Genomic DNA, 27,246 nt, shown 5'->3' with positions numbered 1-27,246 from the left:
TTAAATATACATTTCCTACTTTTAAATACCATGTGGCTATTTGAGGCCTACATTTTATGGTGACTTAGGCGCATCAAAAAGTAAAGTTCAGGCCGGTTAAGAGTTTTTGTGATGGTCCAAATTTGGCAGTTTTAAACTGCTCACCACGCTGGAAGTGGTAGGCCTGAAGACAAGGTTTTACAGTGTTACTTTAGTGGGTCGCTCGAGTACTGCAGCCCCCTGGTAGCATTTAATTTACTGGCCCTAGCTTATGTAGTACCATATACTAGAGACTTGCAAGTAAATTAAATGTGACAATCAGCCGTATACCAATTTTAACATTTAAGGAAGTGAGTGTTCTTTTGTCAAGTTCGTTTGTCACAATCCTGCTGACGGTTGAATAATATGTAGAGCGGTTGGCTTAAGTAAAACGTGTTTATTGGTATTTCGTTTTCCAGTGCTTAATTGTATAAGATTGACCCAGATGCTGTTAGCCATATTGTGTATATTTTCCACTTGCCTTTGTCTTGACACAATGGTAAGTTTTTATTTGCTGCAATAAATGAGCTTAATAGCCTGGAGCCTCATGCCACGTTTTTTTACTAGGTATTCAGCTTGACTGCAGTTACATTTGTGAAAATGAATCAGATTTTGTTTGTAAACATTTTTGTAGGTGCAAAGTTACAATGTCAGCAAAACATGCTCTGCATATGAAAATGTACGCAAGTGTAATCTATTAGTTTGAAGCACTTACCGTGGGTATTGCCAGCTTACTTTTCTGTAATTTAATGTCTTAAGAAATTAGATGTAAAATGCATATATATGAAGTAAAAAATTTCCATAAGGCTCCAAAGGGTTTACTTTTCTATTTGTTTCAAATTAGGGTGGTGGACACAAAATCATGGATAAGTGTAACCTCCCTCTGACAGGAAAGCAATGTGTGGATCGCATTATTACAGAAAAGGTAACATAGGTTTTATTTCTTTCTTTTTTTTTCTATAAAAATGTAACCTGTGTGTGTGTGTGTGTGTGTGTGTGTGTTTATTTATATATATATATATATATATATATATATATATATATACATATATATATATATATATATATAATGTTAGTAGTTTTAAATCTGTTTCACAGAAAGGCAGTCTGAGTTATTTGTAGTAATTCCCAGTGCTCAATGCGTTTGCTAAACAGCAAAGTTAAATTGATAGTTAACACCTCATTTCATCTTCCTTTCTCTGCTGATGAAAAAAACACTTTCAGAATGACACTGCTGCTGTAACAGCATTAATCAGTGCATCTGACAAACGCACCCTTGCAGCGCCATTTTGGATGCAAGCGTGTAACGAATGGTCTTTGTCAAAAATCGATTCGAAACGGAACCCTGTCAGAAAAACGTTACACTGCCCCACATTGCACTTTATTTTCTTTCTTCATGTCTTGTTAAACTATCTCTTTAGTGTCAATGTACTACAAAAGAGAGGCACTTTTTAGAGTGTATGGTTTTAATTTCTTTACATTGACTTTTAGACTTGTAATGAAACATGTTGCTTAAAACACATTTAAATAGAAGAACATTATCCTCAATAAAACCTCACATTTTTCAAAACATTGAATGACATCTGAAATCTCAGGCAGACAACGAATTTTAAAGGAATAATCTTCAAATCATGCAATTTAAAAAATGCATAATGAGTAACTTGTAATATACTTGTATTCCTCCACCCCGAGGTTCAGGCGACATAAACCACTCAGTTTTGTTATTTTGCTTTATCAATGTCACCAGAACCATTCGGTGGCAATATAGGCCCATATTAAATAGCTAGCCTTTATGTATTCAATATGTTTGCAATTCCCTCTAGAAAAGTGTGGGGCACGAGGAGGTAAATTAACCCTTTATTATAAGGTGTGCAGAAGAATGCTGATGCATTTCAATTAAAAAATAAATCTTCGTCACATTTAAGTGCATTAAAAAAAAGAAGTGCAGTTCTTTTTACAACCCACAACAAAATCTCCATTGTTTAAAAAAAATAAAAAATAAAAAGAATCGTGTTTCTCTTTGGGGCCCCACCCATATGGGCCTGAGGGTCAGGGTGTAGGCGATCTTCCTCCTTATGTGCCCTTTCATTCTTCTTCAGGATGCAGGATAGAGTTCCTGTGTCCTGTAATGGTGGCTGTACCATTTTTACAGATGTTGGCAGCCAGCCAATCTGGAGGCTTTGTTTCCACAGACCCAAATGGACGATGGGAGAAAATGCTACAGTGTCCGATCAGATTTGAGCATTTGTTGAAATTTTAGTTCTGTAGAGGTCCAAGAAACCATTTTCATGGAACTCTACAAATTATTAGTCCATGCATCTCTGTTCTTCCGTTGAAGCCCATGGAGGTATTGGGCACCAACTTTTAAATACTAAATACTTCTGAACGGATTGACGCCAAGCAAAGGCACTTCTTTGATTAAACGCCCCCCACAATTACATTCTACTATTATGCTTGGCTGAAGTTGGCTGGGTTTTCTAGGGGATGTCAAGTTTTCCCTGATAGACATGCCTTTTCATGGATCCCACCTATTAAGTGATAAGGCCACAGGGCGCTGAAGCGCCTTAGTGGGGTGTTGGGTCACCACCTTATCCCTAGGTCTCTCCTTGGGTTCCATACAAAAGCTCTCCTTTCGCCCCTTCTTGGGCTTTGGCAGAGGCTTCCAAACTCACTGGCAATTCCATCCTTACCATCCAGGCCAGCAGAAGTCCCAGTCTTTTTGGAACCAGGGACGCAGATCTCACCGAGGCTGTGGAACCTACTCCCAGCATACTGTCCAGTCCCCTGCCCTTCTGGCTAACGCAGCCTCTAAACATCTTTAGTGGACCTTCCGCGCAGCACAACCATCCAGTTGGCAGCAGAATCAGGCACCACCTGTCCAAATAACCCAGCTTCACAATTTGGAGTACTCACTTGTCAGAGGTTATTGACAAGTGAGTACTCCAAATTGTGTAGTGGGGTTATGCCCTTCCATATTTGGAAACGCCACTACTGTTGCCACCATCTTCCGAGGGGCTGGTGGAGGACTTGCTCTGCTTGCCACATCAGGATGTGCAAGCCTGTTAGCCAAAGGAGCTATTGAGATGGTTCCTGCATGAGAAGTGAGGCGTGGTTGTTATTCCCGCTACTTTCTGGTGCTTAAAAAAACTGCACTAGAAAGTAGCCCTTAGGAAAGAGAAATTCAAGATGCTCACTTTGACTCTAACTCCGGTTCTGTCTGCCTTGTATCTTGAAGCCTGGATGGACTGCCAGGACATTTACACATTGTCTTTCTGCAGACCAACAAGTGAATCCTGCAGTTCATGGTAGGCCTAGAGCATTTGTTTCACTGTGATTCCCTTTTGCTTCACTAGTGCCCCTCAGGTGCTCCTGAAAGTGATGGTGGTCCTTACAGCACATTTGCAGAGGTCAGGGATTTCAGTCTTCACCTACCTCAATGCCTGTTGAAGGTTGTCACCTACCTCCAGAATACAGCAAAACTTGAGCATTCGCTGAGGTTCACGATCAACATGCTGAAGTCACACCTGACTCCCTCTGAAAAGCTCCCTTACATCACCACCATTCTGGTCGCAGTGAAGTTCCCTGCTTATCTTCCGAAGCAAAGAGTCTGGGACATTTGTGCTTTGATCTGTATGTTTCAGCCTCAGTCTTGGATCTTGGAAAAACTGACTCAGAAGTTGCTGGGTCTGATGGCCTCCTGCATCCTTCTGGTGAAGCACTCCAGATGGCGCATGTGGGCTCTGAAGTCCCAATGGACACAGCACCAGTAGAATCTCTGACCTGGTCCAGATCCCAGGGAAGACTGCAAAAGACCTGCACTGGTGGATAATGAACCACAATTAGATCAGTGGCAGACCCCTCTCCCTTGTCCACTTGAAGCTGACCGTTGTGGCCAATGCATCAATTGTGGGCTGGGGCAGCCGTCCGGGAGAGGTGGAGATCTGAGGACTCTGGTCTCCAGCGGAATCTCAGCTCAATATCAACCTCCTGGAGCAGAGGGTTATCCCCTTGGCATTGAAAACCTTTGTAGGAAAGTACCATCTTGCCTGGCATGTTACCCCCATATTTCACTGTATATATGTTGTTTTAGTTGTATGTGTCACTGGGACCCTGCCAGCCAGGGCCCCAGTGCTCATAAGTGTGCCCTGTATGTGTTACCTGTGTTATGACTAACTGTCTCACTGAGGCTCTGCTATCCAGAACCTCAGTGGTTATGCTCTCTCATTTCTTTCCAAATTGTCACTAACAGGCTAGTGACCAATTTCACCAATTTACATTGGCATACTGGAACACCCTTATAATTCCCTAGTATATGGTACTGAGGTACCCAGGGTATTGGGGTTCCAGGAGATCCCTATGGGCTGCAGCATTTCTTTTGCCACCCATAGGGAGCTCTGACAATTCTTACACAGGCCTGCCCTTGCAGCCTGAGTGAAATAATGTCCACGTTATTTCACAGCCATTTACCACTGCACTTAAGTAACTTATAAGTCACCTATATGTCTAACCTTTACGTGGTAAAGGTTGGGTGCTAAATTACTTAGTGTGTGGGCACCCTGGCACTAGCCAAGGTGCTCCCACATTGTTCAGGGCAAATTCCCCGGACTTTGTGAGTGCGGGGACACCATTACACGCGTGCACTATACATATGTCACGACATATGTATAGTGTCACAATGGTAACTCCGAACATGGCCATGTAACATGTCTAAGATCATGGAATTGTCACCCCAATGCCATTCTGGCATTGGGGAGACAATTCCATGATCCCCCGAGTCTCTAGCACAGACCCGGGTACTGCCAAAACTACCTTTCCCGGGGTTTCACTGCAGCTGCTGCCAACCCCTCAGACAGGTTTCTGCCCTCCTGGGGTACAGCCAGGCTTGGCCCAGGAAGGCAGAATAAAATACTTCCTCAGAGAGAGGGTGTTACACCCTCTCCCTTTGGAAAAAGGTGTTAGGGCTGGGGAGGAGTAGCCTCCCCCAGCCTCTGGAAATGCTTTCATGGGCACAGATGGTGCCCATTTCTGCATAAGCCAGTCTACACCGGTTCAGGGATCCCCCAGCCCTGCTCTGGTGCGAAACTGGACAAAGGAAAGGGGAGTGATCACTTCCCTGACCTGCACCTCCCCTGGGAGGTGCCCAGAGCTCCTCCAGTGTGCTCCAGACCTCTGCCATCTTGGAAACAGAGGTGCTGCTGGCACACTGGACTGCTCTGAGTGGCCAGTGCCAGCAGGTGACGTCAGAGACTCCTTCTGATAGGCTCCTCCAGGTGTTGCTAGCCTATCCTCTCTCCTAAGTAGCCAAACCTCCTTTTCTGGCTATTTAGGGTCTCTGCTTTGGGAATTCTTTAGATAACGAATGCAAGAGCTCATCAGAGTTCCTCTGCATCTCTCTCTTTACCTTCTGCCAAGGAATCGACCGCTGACTGCTCTGGAAGCCTGCAAAACTGCAACAAAGTAGCAAAGACAACTACTGCGACCTTGTAACGCTGATCCGGCCGCCTTCTCAACTGTTTTCCTGGTGATGCATGCTGTGGGGGTAGTCTGCCTCCTCTCTGCACTAGAAGCTCCGAAGAAATCTCCAGTGGGTCGACGGAATCTTCCCCCTGCAACCGCAGGCACCAAAAGACTGCATCACCGGTCCTCTGGGTCTCCTCTCAGCACGACGAACGAGGTCCCTTGAACTCAGCAACTCTGTCCAAGTGACTCCCACAGTCCAGTGACTCTTCTGTCCAACCTTGGTGGAGGTAAGTCCTTGCCTCCCCACGCTAGACGGCTTTGCTGGGTACTGTGTGATTTGCAGCTGCTCCGGCTCCTGTGCACTCTTCCAGGATTTCCTTTGTGCACAGCCAAGCCTGGGTCCCCGGCACTCTAACCTGCAGTGCACGACCTCCTGAGTTGTCCTCCGGCGTCGTGGGACCTTCCTTTGTGACTTCGGGTGAGCTCCGGTTCACTCCACTTTGTAGTGCCTGTTCGGGCACTTCTGCGGGTGCTGCTTGCTTCTGAGTGGGCTCTTTGTCTTGCTGGACGCCCCCTCTGTCTCCTCACGCAATTGGCGACATCCTGGTCCCTCCTGGGCCACAGCAGCATCCAAAAACCCTAACTGCGACCTTTGCAGCTAGCAAGGCTTGTTTGCGGTCTTTCTGCACGGAAACACCTCTGCAAGCTTCTTCACGACGTGGGACATCCATCCTCCAAAGGGGAAGTGTCTAGCCCTTGTCGTTCTTGCAGAATCCACAGCTTCTACCATCCGGTGGCAGCTTCTTTGCACCCACAGCTGGCATTTCCTGGGCATCTGCCCACTCCCGACTTGATCGTGACTCTTGGACTTGGTCCCCAGGTACTCTTGTCTGGAAATCCATCGTTGTTGCATTGCTGGTGTTGGTCTTCCTTGCAGAATTCCCCTATCACGACTTCTGTGCTCTCTGGGGAACTTAGGTGCACTTTGCACCCACTTTTCAGGGTCTTGGGGTGGGCTATTTTTCTAACCCTCACTGTTTTCTTACAGTCCCAGCGACCCTCTACAAGATCACATAGGTTTGGGGTCCATTCGTGGTTCGCATTCCACTTCTAGAGTGTATGGTTTGTGTTTCCCCTGTACCTATGGGTTCCCATTGCATTCTATTGTGACTATACATTGTTTGCACTGTTTTCTATTGCTGTTACTGCATATTTTGGTATTGTGTACATATATCTTGTGTATATTTGCTATCCTCATACTGAGGGTGCTCACTGAGATACTTTGGCATATTGTCATAAAAATAAAGTACCTTTATTTTTAGTATACCTGTGTATTGTGTTTTCTTATGATATTGTGCATATGACACTAGTGGTATAGTAGGAGCTTTACACACCTCCTAGTTCAGCCTAAGCTGCTCTGCTAAGCTACCTTTTCTATCAGCCTAAGCTGCTAGACACCCCTCTACACTAATAAGGGATACCTGGACCTGGTGCAAGGTGTAAGTACCCCTTGGTACCCACTACAAGCCAGTCCAGCCTCCTGCAACCTTCCTCCCATCCATCAGGGGAAACCTGGTTCAGGTCTTCACAGGCAACACTATTGCCATGTGGTATTGCAACAAAGAGGGCAGTGTGGGGTTGTGGGCTCTGTGCTGGGAGGACGTGTACCTCTGTATATGGCTGGAACATGAGGACATCTTCCTGCTTGTACAAGACTTGTCGGGATCTCTGAATGTCGGGACAGATAAACTCAGCCATCAATGCCTCGTGGACCACGAATGGCTTCTGCATCAGGAGGTGGTGCTAGGGTCTCTTCCAAGAATAGTTGGAATCTTGGCTCCATCTGTTCACTACCACTGAGAATACGCCATTTCAACAGTTGTGCATGTCGGAGTTTCCAAAGCGGCTGTCACTTGGAGATGTGTTTTGCTCAGATTGGAACTCTGGACTCCTGTATTTCTATTTTTCCACTAATACCACTCCTGCCCCTTTTTCTCAAGAGGATCAGGATTGACCAGGCTCAAGTCAGCCTGAGCATGAGCCTTCATCCTCCAATAAAAACTGCTTCTTCAGGAGGATCTCCTGCCGCAACTCAGAGCAGGGTCTTGCACTCAAATTTGCACTCATTCCAACTTCATGCACAGAGCATGCATGGCTACAGTTGAATGTCTTTAATCTTTCGCCTGAAATCTGTGATGTTGTGGCAGCCACATCTCTCATAACAAAGTCAGTATACTCCTGCCACTGGGGCAAGTTTGTGACTTGATGCTCCAGATGACAAATTGATATCTTTAGCCCAACAAAGCCTTCCCCTGGGCACTGTTAAATATTACCTGTCTGCTATCCCAGCCTTCTTGCAGTTGCCGGATCATCCCTCTTTATTTCAGTCAACAGTTGTGGCACATTTTCTCAAGGGCTTACCCCTTTTGTTATTTCCCAATAGTGTTTTAATTTGATCTTAACTTGTCTTATGTGTTTCCCTTTTGAACACATGCACAGCTGCCCCTTGAGACTTCTGATGCTTAAGGCAGCCTTTTTGTGGCAATTATGTTGGTCAGGAGGAAAAGGAAGCTTTCAGCTTTCTGTTAACCCTCCTAACACCAGCTTCTACCCAGACAAACAGGTTCATTGAAACCTGGCCTCTTTCCTGCCAAAAGTGATGACCCCTTCTCCCCCCCCACACTTCTATGTCGGCCATAATATCACCACACTGCCAACACTTTTGCTCCACCTCATCCCTCCAAAGAAGAGAAGAGGCTCCATTGTTTGGACTCTAAAATAGCCTTCACCTTTTACATTGATCAGACGCCGAAAAAATGGGTGGACAGTCAGCTGTTTACTGTGCAAGGCAGTATAGAATCTTACCATCTCCCACTGGATTTTGCTCTGCATCAAAATCTACAATGCATTTGGCTGAAAAGCAGTTTCCTGAAGGCTTGCTGGCTCATTCCTTCAGAGCTAAGGCAGCCACTACTGTGTTAGCACATGGAGTCCCTTTCATGGACATCTGTCAAGCTGCTATGTGAGCGTCACTCCACATGTTCATGAAACACTACTGTCCGGACGGTTAGCTTCGGCAAAACAAGCATTTTCCTCATTTGGTCCTTTGGGACGTTTTGGTTTAAGCTGGTTCACAGACCCACCTCTGGGGAGGTATTGCTTAGCTAGCTATTCTAAGATAAGGAACTTCCAGTTAGAAGTTTATTTCAAAAGAACACGTTGCATACCTGTTAGACTTTTCATCCTTGGCGTGGTCTCCCTTAACTTTTTGCCTCTGTTCCCCAGGTTGTTGATGTGTGCTGGACTCTGATTTTACTGTTTTTGTTACTCTGGGCACTTTACCACTGCTAACCAGTGCTAACGTGCAAGTGCTCCTGTTTAAAATGTGTACGTAATTCGTTCTCCATGATTGGCATTTTTGTTTTACTGTTAAGTCCCTAGTAAAGTGCACTAGAGGTGCCCAGGGCCTGTAAATCAAATGTTACTAATGGGCCTGCAGCAGTGGTTGTGCCACCCACACAAGTAACCCTGGAATCATGTCTCAGACCTGCCGCTGCAGTGTCTGTAAGTGCATTTTTACACTGTAAATTCGACTTGGCAAGTGTACCCACTTGTCAGGCCTAAACCTTCCCTTTTCTTACATGTAAGGCACCCCTAAGGTAGGCCCTAGGTAGCCCCAAGGGCAGGGTGCAGTGTATGGATAAGGTAGGACATATAGTAATGTGGTTTATATGTCCTGACAGTGAAATACTGCCAACTTCGTTTTTCACTGTTGCAAGGCCTGTCTCTCTCATAGGATAACATGGGGGCTACCTTTAAATATGATCAAAGAGTAGATTCCCCTAGAGAGTAGATAGACATGTGGAGTTTGGGGTCCCTGAAATCACAATTTAAAAATACATCATTCAGTAAAGTTGATTTTAAGATTGTGCGTTTGAAAATGCCACTTTTAGAAAGTGAGCATTTGTTTTGCTTAAACCATTCTGTGACTCTGCCTTGTTTGTGGATTCCCTGTCTGGGTCAGTTTGACAGTTGGGTTGTTTTTCACCTCACACTAGACAGTGACACAAAGGGGGCTGGGGTGGAACCTGCATTTCCTGGTTTGCCATCTCTGCTAGGAGGGAGGGGTGGAGTGGTCACTCTCATCTGAAAGGACTGTGCCTGCCTCTGACAATGCCGGCTCCAACCCCCTGCTGTGTGTCTGATGCCTTGCCTGGGCAAGGCAGGATTTCACAAGTAGGTGTGAGTCCCCTTTGAAGAAAGGTGACTTCAAAGACTAAAATGGGTATAAGAAGGGCACCCAAATCTACAGACTTAAGAAACACTTCTGGAACCAAGAGGAACCTCTGCCTGGAGAAGAGCTGTTAGCTGAGGAAGAAGTGCTGCCCTGCCTGTGACTGTGCTTGTGGAGCTTTCCTGCAGTGCTGCTTCTGCCAGAGTAAGAGGGCAAAGACTGGACTTTGCGTGCCTTCCATCTTGTGACGAAATCTCCAAGGGCTTGATTTAGAACTTGCCTCCTGTTGTTTGAAGTCTCAGGGACAGTAAAGACTTCTCTCTGCCAGCACCTGGAGTCTCTGGAGAGACTCCTGCTCTGACAAGTGGTGCCCTATCCAGTCCCTGGGCCCTTGAAAGGAAAGCTGGTGGAAACCCAAGGAAATCGACTTCGGACGACTCTGGACCGACACCGCTGCTGAATCCGGTAACGCCACCTGCATCTGACTCCGTGACCTTCACTGGAACGCGACGCTCTTCGCAGGCCCAACGCCGCTGCAGCCCTGCTGAAGTCCGCGACTCCGTGGAAGTCGCCGCACCACGTCATGACCGACGCCGCTCGAAGTGCGTGGATTCAACGTTTCGCACAGATGTCGTGATCCCCGACTTCGCGCAACGGCTTGTTTTCACTCTTCACCAAAGGTACTGTACTTGGGGGTCTACGCAACTCCGTGTCCGGCGCCTCTGGTGTCGGCTTGTTGGGAACGACTCCGTCACGACGTCGTGTTAACATCTCATCGAAGCATTTTTGTTTCTAAGCGCTAGTTTTGAGTTTAATCTTTAAAAATTCATAACTTGACTTGTGTATGTTGGATTTTTGTCGTTTTGTTTAGATAAATATTTCCTAATTTTTTTAAAACTGGTGTTGTGTCAGTTTGTAGTGTTTTCATTAAGTTACTGTGTGTGTTGGTACAAATACTTTACACCTAGCGCTCTGAAGTTAAGCCTACTGCTCTGCCAAGCTACCAAGGGGGTAAGCAGGGGTTAGCTGAGGGTGATTCTCTTTTACCCTGACTAGAGTGAGGGTCCTTGCTTGAACCGGGGGTAACCTGACTGTCAACCAAAGACCCCGTTTCTAACAATACCTTTGGTAATGCTTATTCTGGAGGAAACTCCATCTAGCCGCAGTTTCCTCACTGACCCTCCCTTCCTCCCCGCTCTGCAAAATGGGATCTTCCCTAAGAGTTTATTGGTTTCTGCAAACTGGTCACAATTTTTCAGTCATGGCTCTGCATTTTTGGGGTGGTAACCAAACAGTTGTCAGTGCTCCAAGGTGTCACCTATATGGGCTCCACATACATCAGCACACAGAGGTACTGCTCAAGATTTTTCAGATCAAGTCTGACACCTGGGGAATATTCTCAGGTGAAGTACTAGCGATTAGATAGTCTGTATCAGAAAAAGTGTCTCTAAAGGTAAGTAACTTGTTAAACAAAAACAAAAATCAGTTTCAATGGAAAACCTGACCTAATCATAGCACACGGGCACTATCTCTGGCTGTGATATACTTTCCAAAAAGGTCACAGGCGCGGACCTGCTTCTGCATGAAATCTTATTTGCAGTTAAGCATTTGATAAGTCAAAATCCATGCAGAAACATAAGTGAAGCCATTCTTGACTTCACCATGCTATCCTCAACCAAAAGAGAAATCTTGAAGGCGTAATTGGACAGTCAATCTTGCTGCCAATCCCTGATGGAGGAGCAGATTCAGCATTGGAACATGATGCGCTCTAAATTCCCCAGGCCATCTGAGATACCACAGCAGTTAGAGACCATTTTACAGCTGTCTCTGACATGCCTTTTAGTCCCAAAAATCAAGTTGGATTACCACCGGCGGATCCATCCTTCATGCTGTCTAAACCATTCAGAACGGTCATATGTTCAGCATCAACCCCGGTGCAAACTTCCACGCCAGCTCCAAGTCCCATGTTGGTCCCTCTTCATCAGTGTCACCAATGCCAGAGGAGAATCTGGTACTGACTCCAATGTCCGGCTCCATCCAGCATCACTTCAGCCCTGACCAAGGTCACACTCAGAACCTGCAACAGCGCATCCAGGCTCCATTCAACACGAGTCTCATGCTATGCTTCCACTTCCATAGAGACACCCTCAGAGGGCTCTAGTGAACTTACAAGATGCCAGTGTGTTTGATGCTTCCCCCTGAAACAGGTTTGAATTTGTCTTCTGGGCCCCCAACTAGGGGACAGTGCTTCATTTGCAGTGGTAATTTGACAAGCACCTGGACTTACAGCTGCCTTCTGTTGAAGTCAAGACAAAAGTCTTCACAGAGGTTTTACAACCTAGGCTAGTCTAAATGGGCCCTTGTTCTGAGCTCTGTTCTTGCCCACTGGTGAGTAGGGAGTTAGCTAAATGCCAGAGACCAGCTCAGCATCCTACTCATCCTCCTCTCCTCGACAGGGAGGTGACGAGGATTGACCCATTCAGCAAATTAATGTTCCCTTCAGCTAGCCAAGCACTGAAGCCAGTCACTTTTATTGTGCCAGTATATGCACACCCTCTGGGACATGGCCAGCGACATCTTGCTGGCGGACCTGGATGAACTTTGGGCTTTCTTGGGTCCGACCACAGAAATGTGATTCATGCTGGCCTTGATACAACAGATTGTCCAGAGAAAGTGTCATCACCAGTGTGGTGTTCCGTTACCATGCATGGATGGAATCCACAGATTTCTCACGAAACGTACTTCTTTCCCTTATTGATATGCCTTTCAATGGCTCACACCTTTTTGTTGTAAAAACTTATTCTTCCTTCTATAATGAGAGTAGGGCCATTGCACGCTCTGAGTCTTGGACCCCTCCAAACAGTTTCCTCACTGGTTCAGGAAATTCCAGGCTACTTCAGACAACACCAGTCTCCCTAGCCCACAGTGCAGTCACCAGTGTGCTTTTCAGACTGGGGGCATAGATCTGGCCGGCAGTGCATAGGTGATCATGGGCATCAGTTCTTCCAGGCCAACCCTCCCCCTACTCCCCCTCCCCCCAATAGCAACAGTCTGAGCTGCTTTAGCTTGCCACTAGTGGCACACAACCACTTTGTTAGAGCCAGGATCCATAACTTTCTTCCAGGGTGGCTATACTTTACATCCAACAAATAGGTCCTCCAAATCATTCAGCATGGCTATTCTCTACTGTTTCTTTCTGCCACACTGCACCTTCTTCCACGTCAGAAAAGCTGTCAGAGAACACCTGTCTATTCTAATGCAAGAGTTGCAAGCTTTACTCTCCAAAAAGAGCCTTCAAGAGGGTTCCGGACTTGGATTAAAGCAAGTTGCCACTCTCACTATTCTTCATGCCGAAGAAGGATGGGGAGCTTCAGCCTATCCTAGATCTTTGCTCTCCTAATGCCTTCCTATGGAAGGACAGATTCAAAATGCTCTCACTTCACATGTTCTGTTTGCCCTGGATCCAGGCGACTGGATGGTAGCCTTGGACCAGAAGGATGCCTATTTTCATATACCTGTTCTTCAGCCTTGCAGACGTTCCCTTTGGTCATTGTAGCTCAAGAACATCTTCAGTTTGTTGTGCTTCCCTTTGGCCTCACCAGTCACCCTTTGTGTTTACTGAAGTGATGGCAGTGTTTGCTAATTATCTTCAGAGGGTGACAATACCAGTTTTGCCCTAAATCAATGACTGACCAATGAAGGTGGACTCACAAGACGTGGACATTGGGGTACTCAATCAACAAGTCAAAGTGGCACCTGACTCCTTCCCAGAGGCTTTGTTTGTCTTTCGTCCATTGCAATGAGTCCTGGACATTTGAACTATTATCCTGATGTTTCAGGCTCTGTCCTGGATTTTAGTGAGAGTGGCTGTGAGGCTTCTTGGACTGTTAGCCTCCTGCATCCAGCTTGAAGTCAGAGTACCAGCACCAAGGCAACCTGTCAGATTCCATCCGTGCTTCAGAAGTGACTAGACGCCCTCTGTAGTGGTGGCTGCTGGACCGCAATTGGATCAGTGTCATACCCACTCCCTCTCCATCCAGAGCTTACGGTGGTGACTGATGCCTCACTGCTGGGTCGGAAAGTACAAGTTCTCACGGATAACAATACATATGGTGCTGCATGAAGGAGGGGGGGTGGGGTCCTGGGTTCTATGCCTAGAGGCTCTGCAACACTGGCATTGGCTGGAATGTTTCCCTGATCTTGAAACGCCTGTTGGGATCCGTAAATGGCAGGACGGACAAGCTTAGCTGGTGGAAGCTGGCCAGTCCTGAATGGTGTATTCTGCCTATAGAGGTAATCTTGGCCAGACCTGTTCGCCACCATTGAACATTCAATGTAAACATATTTTGCATCTTAATATTCCAGCGAAAACTCTCACTAAGAGATGCATTCCGGATGGAATGGAGCACAGGACTTTTTTACGCCTTCCTTCTTCTACCTATCTTGCCCCATCTCTAAAGAAGATCAAGAACAACTGAGCCCATGTCATCCTCGTGGCTCTAGATTGGGCCAGGAGTGTGGTGTCCAGACTGGGCATCAGCATCTGTCCCCAATCATGCTATCACTTTAGGACATTCTTATGTCGCAGCAGCAGGCCAGGATTCTGCACCAGAACCTGCACAACCTACACCTCTATACCAGGAGTGTGAAATTCCTGTGGCCCAACACCCACAACATATTGTTTGGGGTGGGGTCAAGGATAACACGTTTTCATACTTATTTTGTCCTTGGGATAAGTAGTCCCAGTCTCCTGCAGCACAACCTCCCTTGGCTGCTAGTTTACGGTTTGACATTATGGAGCAGGGAAGGGAACTGTCTGCAGTTGATCTAATATTTCTGTCCATCTGTTATTGTTAATGCTTTTCGAACTTGTATTTATGGTTCATTAATGCAAAGCCTTTATTATTAAACATATATATATATACATATGTATATATATGTGTGTGTGTATGTAAGATACAAATAAATGTTGTAAGCGCAGACTGCAGTATTTGACAGTGGTTCTAGTAAAACAACGTGCACACACATTTGCAAAATTTTACAATATAATGCTCCCAGAATGCTCTCTGATTAGTTGCAAATATTTGCAGAAGCTTGATGATTTTCATTTAGAATAAAATGTTCCCCAAAAAAATGCAACTGGGAAAGAACGTTTTGGTAAACTAAGGTGAAAGTTTAGGTATCATTTCTTAGAAGCATTATTTAGTAGAATCTGTTGATGCATGCTAGTAGTTCCCAAAAATATTCCTAATGGGAAATCGGTGTATCCAGTTTTAACAACATTATGGGAAACATGAAAATAAACAAGTGTTGGCAAAACCAATAGGTCTGACATTGGTGGTCAGTCTTTTGGCTTTGTCAATGCATGTCTTGTTTTGACATGGTTTTTGCAAAACTTTATTGTTGTGGGAGCTGCCAGGTACCATTGTAACAAACATTGCCAAAAAGCGGTTCTTGGCAATGAACTAAACTACTTTGTATGCCAATATGCTCTTTGTGGAAGAGCAGCATGTTATCATTCACAGTGAAGCCAGCTGGTAGATGGATAGAGCAAGATACATAATTTTCATAAAAACAAAAAGGTCTTGGTTAACGCCAGACCTAATTAGGGTCCCGATTCTTAAAGAAAGTCACAAAAGTGCACCCATGGTATAGGTCCTTGCATTAGTGCAGATCTACGTATTCGGACTCCTAGAAAATATTTTTAACCATATTTTAGCACAAGCACCTATGCATATGTAGATTTGCTCATGTGAAAATCTTTTGAGCGTTTACAAGTTCTTTTCCTCCAACCACTTTTTTCCCCAACCCTGAAAAAAGTTTTACTTCTGCCCTTGTCAGAAGTAAATTTCCTATCTTTCTCAGTGTGGGCAAAGATTAGAGAAATGCTGATGAAAACCCTTAAAACATGCAAGGTTTAGATAGACTCAAAATGGCATTCCAGCCCTGGAACGTTTGCTTCCTCCAGCCTCACTACATAGAGCTGCGCAACAGTGGAAAAATAAGGAAATTGCTAGTATTCAAGCCCTACTATAGTATTAGCCCTGGAATAATCAGAGAAGCTATTATCAAAGCTCTCATATAATGTGATTGCTTCCCTAATGTGTCGCTGCAACACATGACTCCAAAGGGACATGTACATTTATTTTTTTACAGAACAAGTAGATTCAGGAGCCAACCTGTACTGTGAACAAGTAGATATTTTAATAAATTCCAGATCCCTGTCTAGACGTGAAAAATGAACTGCGGCAGTAGACTGCATTCGATCTAGCACCTGAGGTTGTTAACAACATCGTTGCTGATAGATGTCCATTTGTGTCAGACACTGGGACATATTTTGTGGCCTGGTGTGAGTCACAAGTGAGACCCTTTACAAGCCAAACTGTCAGATTTATTATTGTTTGTTTTGTGTTTGGCCTCACCAGGTCTTGCAGTGGACCTATTAAAGGTTATGTGAAGGCCTGCCTGACATTTTTGCATTTGTTGGACTAACTGTCCTTGTTTAAATCACTTGTGATGTGGTTTCTTAAAGGTTTGGCACATGGTCACTCGCAAACAGTTTGGGGTGCCACTGTGGGACCTTTACTCAGTATTGATGTTACTCATGAGTACGCTCTTCAAGCTAATGCACAGCTGCTCGTGTCTTCTGGCCTTAAAGGTTGTCTTCCTCACTGCGATCCCTTCAGCTTATTTAGTTAGTAAATTCTATGCTCTTTAGGTACACCCGCTATGCATCACCTTACAAACTGGTGCTGAGGTCTCAGACGGCCTTCGTTCCAAAACCCATGACTTCTTTCCACATTGAGCAATCTTACTCTCAATGGTTTTTTGTCCTGTCACACCCCTCAAAGGAAGAGGAGAGGCTCTGTTGGTTCGACTCGGAAGAGTTTTAAGTTTTGTTTTTCAATCGAACCACGAAAGATCAGCTTTTTGTGTGGTTCTTTGGCACGAAAAAAGTAAGACTGTGCAGGAAAGGACTCTGTTGATGTGGGTAGTATTTTACATTAAGATCTGCTATGCATTCACCAAAAAGCAGCTTCAGCAAGGTCTGGAAGCCCAGCCATCTGGGCTAAGACTGCCACCACCTGCCATCATCCTGGACCCACTTCTCACCATGACCAAACAAGTCAACGCCGTATCATCCTCCTGCTTCCTCCCCCTCCGCATGCTCGGAAAGATCTTCCGTTGGATCCCCGCCGACACCAGAAAGACCGTGACCCACGCCCTCGTCACGAGCCGCCTGGACTACGGCAACACCCTATACACAGGAACCACCGCTAAACTCCAGAAACGTCTGCAGCGAATTCAAAACGCCTTCGCCCGCCTCGTCCTCGCCATACCCCGCAACAGCCACATCTCCGCCCACCTGAGACACCTGCACTGGCTTCCCGTCAACAAAAGGATCACCTTCCGACTCCTCACCCACGCATACAAAGCCCTCCACAACAAGGGACCCGAATACCTCAACCGTCGCCTCAGTTTCTACATGCCCACCCGTCAACTTTGCTCCGCCAACCTCGCTCTCGCCGCCGTCCCTCGCATCCGCCGCACCACGGCAGGTGGGAAATCCTTCTCCTACCTGGCGGCCAAGACATGGAATTCCCTCCCCAACAACCTCAGGACCACCCAGGACCACCTCGCAATTCCGGAGGCAACTCAAGACCTGGCTCTTCGAGCAGCAGTATCCCCATCCCCCTAGCGCCGTGAGACCCGCACGGGTGAGTAGCGCGCTTTATAAATGTTTGTGATTTGATTTGATTTGACCACCGCAAAAACATGTGGAGTGCCTGTTCTTGACATTTGACAGGCAGTGGCATGGATGTCTGTGCATTGATTTATGAAGCACTATTGCCTTCACAGCCAGGTTCGACAAACAATATTTCTCCTGTTTGGCCCTTCAACATTTTCTGGTCTGAGCCCATTCCAAAAACCCTCTGTCTTCAAGAGGTACTTCGTTGGTATCTGTTCTAAAGGTGAGGATCTGCGGCTAGAAGCATTCATCGAGAGAACAAGTCAAGTAACGCTCCTCCTGATGGATGCTCTAATTGCAGATTCCTCACTGCCTTCCTAACTCCCCGTTCTGTGTAGTGGTCTCTTTTTAACATCGGAAAATGTCCCAAATAAGATATCTGCACAAGCAGCAATTTGTTTTGTGATCCATGTTTGAGGATGCCAGAAAGGTCAAACAAGAAACCGTTTGTGCCTAGGAGTGGTGCTTATATGCGTCTCTTTTCCATCTCTTCTGGGGTGGAATGAAGCCTATTCAGAGTTGCACTGCAAGAACTAGCTGCACACTAGAGCACTGCTAGGATAAATTTCCTGATATAGTCTGGTGCCTGGCGATATCCCAAAGGTAAACAATCTGTGTTTAGATCCAAAAGAAAGGGCGGTACCAAAGGTAAGTAACTTGTTCTTTCAGGCTGTGTGAAGTGGCTAGAAACAATGATATTCTGTGTCCTCCTGTTTATCCTGTGTGACAGAACTGTGTATAAGGTACCACAGCAGTTTAATAATTTCTGAAGATGTTTCAATGTTTCAGAATTGTTTTTATTGACATTGGATTCATACGGGAAGGTAGTGATATCCTTAAAGTATTTAACTGTTTACAAGCCGATATATGGGTCAATTACTTTAGTAATAGAAGAACTTACCTTTTGAGGATTTTAACTTTCTTTGCTGCAAAACCTTTTCAGAGTATGTCCTTAGTCTAAATCGTTGCAATGCCTTATGCTTATTGCTTTTTGAATAAATCACCTGTACTGCAATTCCTCTTACACCTAATTCCTCATGTTCCGTTTTGTTCAAGCTAGGTAAATACTACTTGCATGTAAAATGCTGTTCTTAGCGGTATCTGTCCTGTACAAGTATGTCAATAATGTGCCTTCTTTTTTGTAACCTGATATCTAAAAACTGTATTTCAGTTGTGCTGGAAGTTGCAACAAACCTTACATTTAAATTGTTGTTGATCACAAACTTCATTGTCGTTCCAAACCAAGAATAAATCATCTAAATCATGAAGCCATAAAGTAATTTTGTACACAATCCTCAAACCTAATGTCTCTGGACAGCTGTCCATTAATAAATTGGTGTAGCTGGTGGTGAAGCAGGGATCATCACAATACCTCTTAGTTGTTTGTAAACAGAAGTATATTTTCATTCAAACATGTATCTGTTGTTTTAGAAACTTTTTTTTTTAATCTGTTTTTATTTTCAAAATGAAAGATTACAGATCAACAAAAAAAATCAAAACAGTGCAGGTTCAGCAGAATTAGGTCATGGACATATAATGATGCCCAAAGTGGCGGACACAGCATTGCATCATCGGTGAAGATATATCCAGACCCCCCATCCGGTCCTAAATCCCGAGAGTCAGCCCCACAACTTAATGAGACCAAACCGTTAATAACATAAACAAGTCAAAATAGATCAACTCCACATTTGATTGTCACAAGTACTAAGCGGGAGAGTGTTTCCCCGTCCCCCACCACCACGTTGCTGCTCACAGAGCAGATGTCCCCCTCATCAGTGAACCGGTCTAAAAGTGCACTCCAAGCAGTCACATCAGCAAGCGCCCTCTCTGTGTTATACGCATGTGTTGCTCCTCCGCTGCCCCCCACTCCCGCAACCAGTCAGATACCGCAGGGGTCCGCGCGCTCATCCATCCGATCGCTACTCTATGGTTGACTAATACTAAGGCCAACTGTACCATCCTATAGAGAATCCCTTTACCCCACCGCCTGTGAACCACACCCAGGAGACACAACAACGGGATGACCTCAAATTCAAGCTCAGCAACCTCAGTGATCACAGCCGTCACCTCCTGCCAGAATACATGTACAGCTCTACAGGGCCATGCCATATGTAGAAAAGAAGCACCAAGCTCATCACATCGAGGACAACTGGCCGCTCTGCCTGGGTCTATTTTATTTAGTTTCCTGGGAGTGACATATTTGAAATGCAGCAATTTAAACCTATGATTACATGAGACCATTCGGACCAATGATAAGGCCGCATCCCAGTCAGCGTCCTTAATAGGTAGCCCCCAATCAGCTTCCCACTCCTTACGTCCCACGGTAATCACGGCTGGTTGATCCTCCCGCAATGCCCTGTAAAATCGGGCAATCAAGTGCGTATCTTCGTCCCAATTCAGAAGACCGTTCAAAATCGAGGAGGCCCTGGGAGACGACGGGAAACAATCCCAGATCTTGCGGGTCACACTCAAGTTTTGCATATTGCAGAAACTGACCACGGCCCACCTCAAACAAATCCTTTGCCTCGGAGAATGAAAGAAACTCACCATTAGGGTACATATCACGGACCACCTCACAGCCACCCAATCACCAGGCCTCCATCGACATTGTCCTTGCCATATCCCGAAACGGAGATAGATCCCATATTCTTAATTCCCTATTAAAGGGAGCCCGCCGGAGCACCTGCTTCACCACCTGTTCCCAAATCCCAGCAGTACTTCTCACCAGATAAGGTGCAGCGGGGTCTGATCTGCCCCCGGACATGAGAATGTGCACCAAAGATTGCCCATCGCTCACACCAGCATGCAATTTCTTTTCCCAATTATCTACCTCTGACAGCCATTTCGCTGCACATTATAGCTGCGCTGCATAGTAATAATGGCTGATGTTGGGGATCGCCAATCCCCCCCATCTAGGTCATTCTGCAGCACAGACAGCGCCACCCTGCTTCGCCTGCCCGCCGATACTAGGGAAATCAACAAGCTATCCAAGCGTCTGAACATCCGAGCAGGCAGTGGGTAAAAGGAGTTCTGCACCAGATAACGGCACCGGGGTAAAAACACCATCTTCACTACTGATACCCGACCCATAACAGAGAGGGGCAGCTTGTTCCAAAAAGTAACCAAGCGCTCCACTACCCGCTCAGTATTGTGAGTGTTATACACATCCACGAGTTAGCGACCCAAATACCCAGGTACCGAAAACACTCCACCTCCCAGCGCAGCACCACTTCAGGGAGCCCGACCGGGGGGACCCCAACAAGAGACCCAAGAAGGAACAGAAGTGATTTTTTCATATTGATCTTGAGACCGGAAAGAGCCCTGAATACCGCCATCCTCTGCAACAAGTCTGGCACCGATACGCGAGAATCCCACACATAAACCAATGCATCGTCAGCATACATAGAAATTGCGTACACAGTTTGACCCACCAGTATCCCCCATTTCACCATCTCGTCCCGGAGCCAGATTGCCAAAGCAAACAGGAGATACGAGAGCAGGCACCCCTGTCGTGTACCCCTGCCAATCTCCCAGACAGCAGAAGTCTCTCCCCCCACACACGCTGTTGAGGCAGTGTACAATAGTTGAACCCATGTGCAAAAGCCGGAGCCAAGGCCCATGCCCTGCAACACCTCCAATAAATAGTCCCACTCCACAGTGTCAAATGCTTTCTCCAGGTCGAGAGACACTGTGCCAGTTCCAACTCTTCTCCCTTAGTCTCATGCAGAACATGCGCCAAATGATGCAAATTAAAGGACGTACTGCGACCCGGGATAAACCCACACGGGTCTTCATGCACCAGACCCCGAATCACTCCTCTAAGTCACGTGGCCAGAATCTTACAGAGTATCTTAACATCGCAGTTCAACATGGTTAGCAGCCGATACGAAGAAGGATCCGCGGAGTCCCATCACCCCCCCCCCCCCCCTCCGGCTTGAGCAATAAACACACTATACCTTTTTGCATGGTTTCCGGTAACCTACCGCTCTCCTCTGCGCCTCCTCAAATACTTCCAACAGTCGTTCCCCAAGTGTGGAGGAAAAAGCATGATACAGCTCCACAGGAAAACCATCAATGCCAGGGGATTTTGATCTTGGTAATGCCTTCACTGCCTCTCCCACCTCCTCTGCCGTGATCGGAAGGTCAAGCGCATCCCTACTCTCCCGGTCTAGCCTTGGCATTCGCAACCGCCGCAAAAACCGCCCGCACCCCCTGCCAACGACTCAGTGCCAGCTCTAGATACCTTTTGAAGGTGGGACGCCAATTCCCGCAGAATGTCACAACGCCCCGTTAGAAGCACTCCCTCAGTAACCCTTATTCCAGTATTGGTGGAGCCTCCACCTCCCGCTTCAGGATCCACGCTAGGAGTTTGCCTGTTTTGTTGCCTTCTCAATGCAAACGCTGCCTATACCCTCTCAGAGTAGTTCTGCTCAGTGTGTCCCAACAAGTGTTCACCTCCTTATACAACCTAAGCTCCTCCCGTCTAGCGGTGCTCAAGTCAAGAGACAACCGCTATACCTCCCCCAATTTCACCTCTAGGGCCGTAAGATCCCGCTCCAGCTGCCTGAGCACCCCACCCACCATGCTTATACACTCTCCCCGAATGACTGCTTTCATAGCCTCCCACTCCAAAATGTGGGACACTATCGTGTTCCAGTTTATGTCCAGATACTGTTTAATGGTATCACCCACTCGTTCCCGACATCCCTGATCAGTCAGCAAATCCGAGGGCATACGCCTACCTCGAGCCGAACGTGAGGCCGTCTCTCCCCACTGTAACTGGAGCCGCACCGGTGCGTGATCTGACAAAAACCGACCCAGATGAATAACCTCCAGAACCTGCGAGCTGTCAAACCCTCCCAACAGAAACCTGTCCAATCGAGAGTGTGTATTGTCTCCTAGAATGACAGATATATTCCCTACTGTCAGGATGTCGCTCCCTCCAACTGTCCCAGAGACCCAAGCGCGCCATCACATCTCTAAGGGACTACATCATTAATGTTTTAGTTCCCAGCTTTGGCGGGCGGCGATCCAGCTCCCCATCAATCACACAATTATAGTCCCCCACCCAGACCAAGGGCTTATCCACGCTTTCCCCCAAAATCTCAGGCACTCTGGAGTAGAAGGAGGGATCGTCCGTGTTGGGTGCATATACATTAAGGATCACAATGGGTAGACCATTCAGCATGCCCTCCACCAAGACATAGCGACCCTCAACCTCTACCTATTGTTTTAGAAACATTAGAGTGGGCTCATAATAGAGTAGCCTTCCTCGAGAACTACTCTACAGCCTTGATCCCCTTATGGTGGTACATTGTGGTATATAAACAATTCACATTGAGTGTAACCATTTTATACCATGATTTCTAAGTGATTTCAATAATCTTAACAATAAATTCAGTGATCTTTTAAAAAGGAAGGTAATGTTTCAGCACATTTAAATAGTTGGTGATCAGTGAATACAGATGTCCTTTCAAGTAGTGTTAATAAATAGGATATTGATCCTCCTAGATGGTTTTGCAAGGTTCACGTTTTGTAACATAAAATACTGGTCTTCTTTTTTAATAGGAATATATACTTTTCATACAATAGTCTGCCACAATCCCTTCACTGGCCTAGTAAACTGTGATATCTGCCAGTCAGTTTTCTTTGGTAATTCAAATAAATTCTCATGTAACATTCTGAGTCATTAAGTTGGTTCATTGCCTCTTCCACATAATTCTTTCAGGGCCATATCACAGTATCACCCTCTACCCTTTATTTATGGTTTTAAAAATGTGGGAAAATCCCTCTGTTTGCATGATCACTCCCATAATTTGCTGACTGGTATTACTGTTTGTTTTAAACTCTACACAGGAGGTGCTGCTGTTTAGTCCCTAGTGTATGTAGTCTGACTCCTATCACATGGTAAAATAGGCTAATCTCCATTTAGTACATTTATCTTTCCAGCAAGGCCATAATGTATAGTACAGGAAAATACACCAGTGGTACAGAAAGTTAGATGCCAGCTGTGGCTTGCAGCACTTGTTGTGCCTTCTACTAAGCAAATAAAGAAAACGAGGCTTAAGGCTTTTCTGTTTAGCCAGATTGCTGTAGCATTTAAACCTGCAGGTGAACTTGTAAAAATAATCCTTTTAATGGGGGAAAACTCCTGCTTTTCAATATCAAATAAGTCACCCCTAAGTAGACCTTGTACCCCAAAACGTACTGTCTAGTATTTAATAATGGTGCACACAAGAATTCAGTGTTGACATGTGCCAGTGATTAGCTCTGAAATGGTATTTTCACTGTAAAGAGTTGTAACTGTTACTTAGTTCAGATAAAATACTATTTCTGCTAACTGGTTCGGATATGCTACAGAAATGATTCAACTACTATTTTTATGGGGGACATAGCCAGCAACATGGATGACTGGAAGCACAAGAAGGAACCTTCCGACCCGTGACTGTAATCCTTCTGCATCCTGCCGCTGAAAGGTGGCAACAAGACCAGTGGAGTGTGCTGCCAACCACAGACTCCGCTGCTAAAAAGAATGCTTTTATTAGAAGCTGTTTGGATGACAGGATGCCCACGTTTGGGAGGCATACTTCTGCAGGCCCCGTCTCTGTTCTGTGGCCTGCTCCTTTCGGAGCCCACATGACTCCCTCTGCGGGAATTGTGTGGCGACCTGCCTGGGCTATGACATGCTTGGCAGCGAAGTGGAGAACTATCTCTTCTCCCCCCAGTAATTACAGATTGCGGTGATACTTGGAAGAGACCGGAGGAGTGTGTGTGAAGCCACTGTGTGGCCAGGAGCACACCAGTTCAGAGAGGCAAGGAAGTACAGCTGTGCCCTGGAGATTGCCACCCTAGGGAGCCTCGGCAGATTACCTGAGAGCAGTGGCCTGCCTGGAAGCGAGGTTTGCTTGACTCTGCTTTTTGTCTCGAGTGGAGCTCAGACTTCGTGCACGCCTTTCTGCCCAAACCACTTCTGCCCAAAGTTCTCAAGAATGACCAGGCCCAAGAAATCCTTTTGGCTCCAGATTAGGCATGAAGAGTCTGGTATCCCAAGCTATTGAGCATGGTCATTAATTCTCCGAGCAGGCTGCCCCTTCAGGAGGTTCTTCTGTCACAGCAGCAGGGGAGGGTTCTCCACCCAAACCTGTGCAGTCACCGCCTTCTTGCATGGAGATTGAGTGGCAGCAGTTGATAGATTTTGCCCTTCCCCCCGAAGTCTGTAACGTTATCTTAGCAGCCTGGCATCGCTACACCAAAACGGTATACCCCTGTCAATGGAACAAATTTGTGGCATGGTGCATAGACAAGTCTGTTGACCCCTGTCTCTGCCCCTCTTTCTGAGATCCTTTTGTTTATACTTTCTTCTTTGGCCCACCAGGGCTCTCCTTTGGGCACCCTCAAAGGTTATTTGTCTGCAACCCTCTTTGTTTATATCTCCTATTGTAAGTAAATTCCTTAAGGTTCTAACCCATATGTTTCCTCCAACACCATTCATAATGCTCCAATGGGATTTGAATTGGGTTCTTACTTTCTTAATGTGTATTCCTTTTGACCCACTGCATAACTGTCCTCTTAGGCTTCTGAGATTAAAAACAACCTTCCTTATGGCCATTACATCTGCCTTCAGGGTGAGTGAGCTACAGGCATTGTCATCTAAGCCACCCTACCGTTCCATCTGTCCTGACAGTGGTGCTCAGCACCAGTTCTTCCTTTTTGCCAGAAGTGGTCATGCCCTCTCATGTAGGCCAATACCTCACCTTACCTACGTTTTAAGCACACCCTCATCCTTCTAAGACAGAGCACTGGCTCCACCACCTGGACCCCAAAAGAGCAATGGCATTCTACCTCGATTGTACCAAAGAGTTACGGGTAGATGATCCACTCTTTGTTGGGAATGTGGGTACAAAGAAAGGTCGGCCAGTGCAGAAGAGGAGAATCTCTAGGTGGGTTGTTCTCTGCATTAAAATGTGCTACACGTTAGCTAAAAAGCAACCCCCAGAGGGTTTGTGTGCTCATTCTTCCGGAGCGACAGCTGCAACCACTATGTTTGCAGGCGGAGTTCCTGTCCTGGACATCAGTCAAGCAGCAACGTCGGCATCGCAGCACATGTTCACCAAACACTACTACCTGGATAGTCAGGTCCGGAGGGATGGGTACTTAGTCCATTTCACCCTGTAGAACTTCCTCGTTTGATCTTGGTTCGCAGATCCACCTCCGGTTAATGGTATTGATTGGCTATGTTTTCTAAGGTAAGGAGACAAGTTACTTACCTTTGGTAATGCCTTTTCTGAAAGAGACATATTCTAGGTGCAGATTCCTTACTGACCCATCCATCTTCCCCGCTCTGTGAACTGATTTCTAGGGACAGGGGCTTCCCTTTCAGAGCCCTAGTTCTGATGCACCAGTGGTCAGTGTTCTTCATGGCTCCATGCTTCTGACGTGTAAAGTCATGAAAAGAAACTGACCTCAGCACGCTGGGGTGCCACCTATATAGGTCCCGTGACGTATATGGCAGGCACCATGCTGAGCCTTCTGACACCACCAATGCCTGGGGGGAATTATAAGGTAAGGAATCTGCAACTAGAATATGCCACTACCAGATAAGGTCTTACCGAACGTAAGTAACGTGTTCATTACTGTGGTAGGCCATCCGTGTTCATTCCCGGAATATCACTCGGCCCTGTGATACTATTTTAGTTAGCTTGGGGAGGGGGGGGGGGGGAGTTGTGATTAGGGTCCACCACACACAGTAGGGATCATACTTCTTTGAATTTAAGTTGGGGAGGGAGGTGGGAAGGCTTTTTTCAACACTATGTTGAGTGCTCCACCTGGGGTGGAGTTTGGGCTAAGAGGCGGTTGATCAGTTTTGTTTGGTGCAGCTTGTAACAGCTCTATATCCCTACAATGGGTGTTCAGAAGTGATGAGGTGGACGAGCGTGCCTGGTGTGAATAGAGGATGGGGACAGGTCTGGGCCGGCAGACCAAAGGGCGATTGACTGACATGAGGTACAGAGTACACGCCTCCCTCAAGTGATAGGGGGTACATATAGTAGTGATTCAGGAAACACATTTGATGGAAGGGGAGGAGCAGAAACTACACAAGAAATGGAGGGGCACTTTTACTCATCTACCTGCTCCATTTACTCCAGTGGGCTTCCATCTGGGTGGCACCTATTATAATCCCATTCTAAATATGCAGCTGCAAGGCAGAAGGTAAGTTTTGGTCCATAGGCTGTTGAACGGTGTGGAACTATGCTTCCTTAATGTCTGTGTGCCAAATGTGGATGATGGGGACTTATTTGGTATGGTGGAGATGCTCAGTTGTGTGCTGGATGGCGTACTGGATAGACATCCTCCCAATCTCTGAACTAAGCATAACATGACTGTTAAATTAAGAGAAACAATGGGTCACTTGCATTGTAGGAACATACAGAGGGAGCTTCATCCGACTGTTGGGGGGGGGGGGGGTTCTCCTGTTTCACATGTGCTCATGGGGCCTATAGCTGATTGGACTGGTTTCTAGTGGCGGATGACGGAGCTCTCACGGTATGGGAGCTCGGTATTTGGTAAGATTTTTATCAGATCATGTGCATTTATTATTGGAGTGCCAACTGTGGGTACAGCGCCCTAGTATCCCTATGGCTCCTCTGGCCAGAGGCATTGGGAGACTCCACCTACACACCAGAAATCAAGTTGGTCATGCACGGGCACTTTTATACCAATTGGAACTCCACAGCGTTGTGAGGCAGGGAACGGAGTGCATTGAAAGTAGTGGTTAGGGGTGAAA

The 27,246-nt window shown here is 46.3% G+C and overlaps 1 protein-coding gene across 1 annotated transcript in view; it reads left to right on the top strand.

The window, feature by feature from the left end:
* Nucleotides 1-27,246, top strand: part of OXCT1 (3-oxoacid CoA-transferase 1) — a 448,860-nt gene that overhangs the window by 369,052 nt on the left and 52,562 nt on the right. The window contains exon 15 of the mRNA XM_069221450.1: nt 863-943. Coding sequence (XP_069077551.1) covers nt 863-943 — 81 coding nt within the window. The remainder of the gene's footprint in view (nt 1-862; nt 944-27,246) is intronic.

This window comes from Pleurodeles waltl, chromosome 1_1, assembly GCF_031143425.1.
Source record: "Pleurodeles waltl isolate 20211129_DDA chromosome 1_1, aPleWal1.hap1.20221129, whole genome shotgun sequence".
Lineage (NCBI taxonomy): Eukaryota > Metazoa > Chordata > Amphibia > Caudata > Salamandridae > Pleurodeles > Pleurodeles waltl.
The sequence above is the reverse complement of the archived record's forward strand: the minus strand, read 5'-3'. Positions and strand labels throughout refer to the sequence as shown.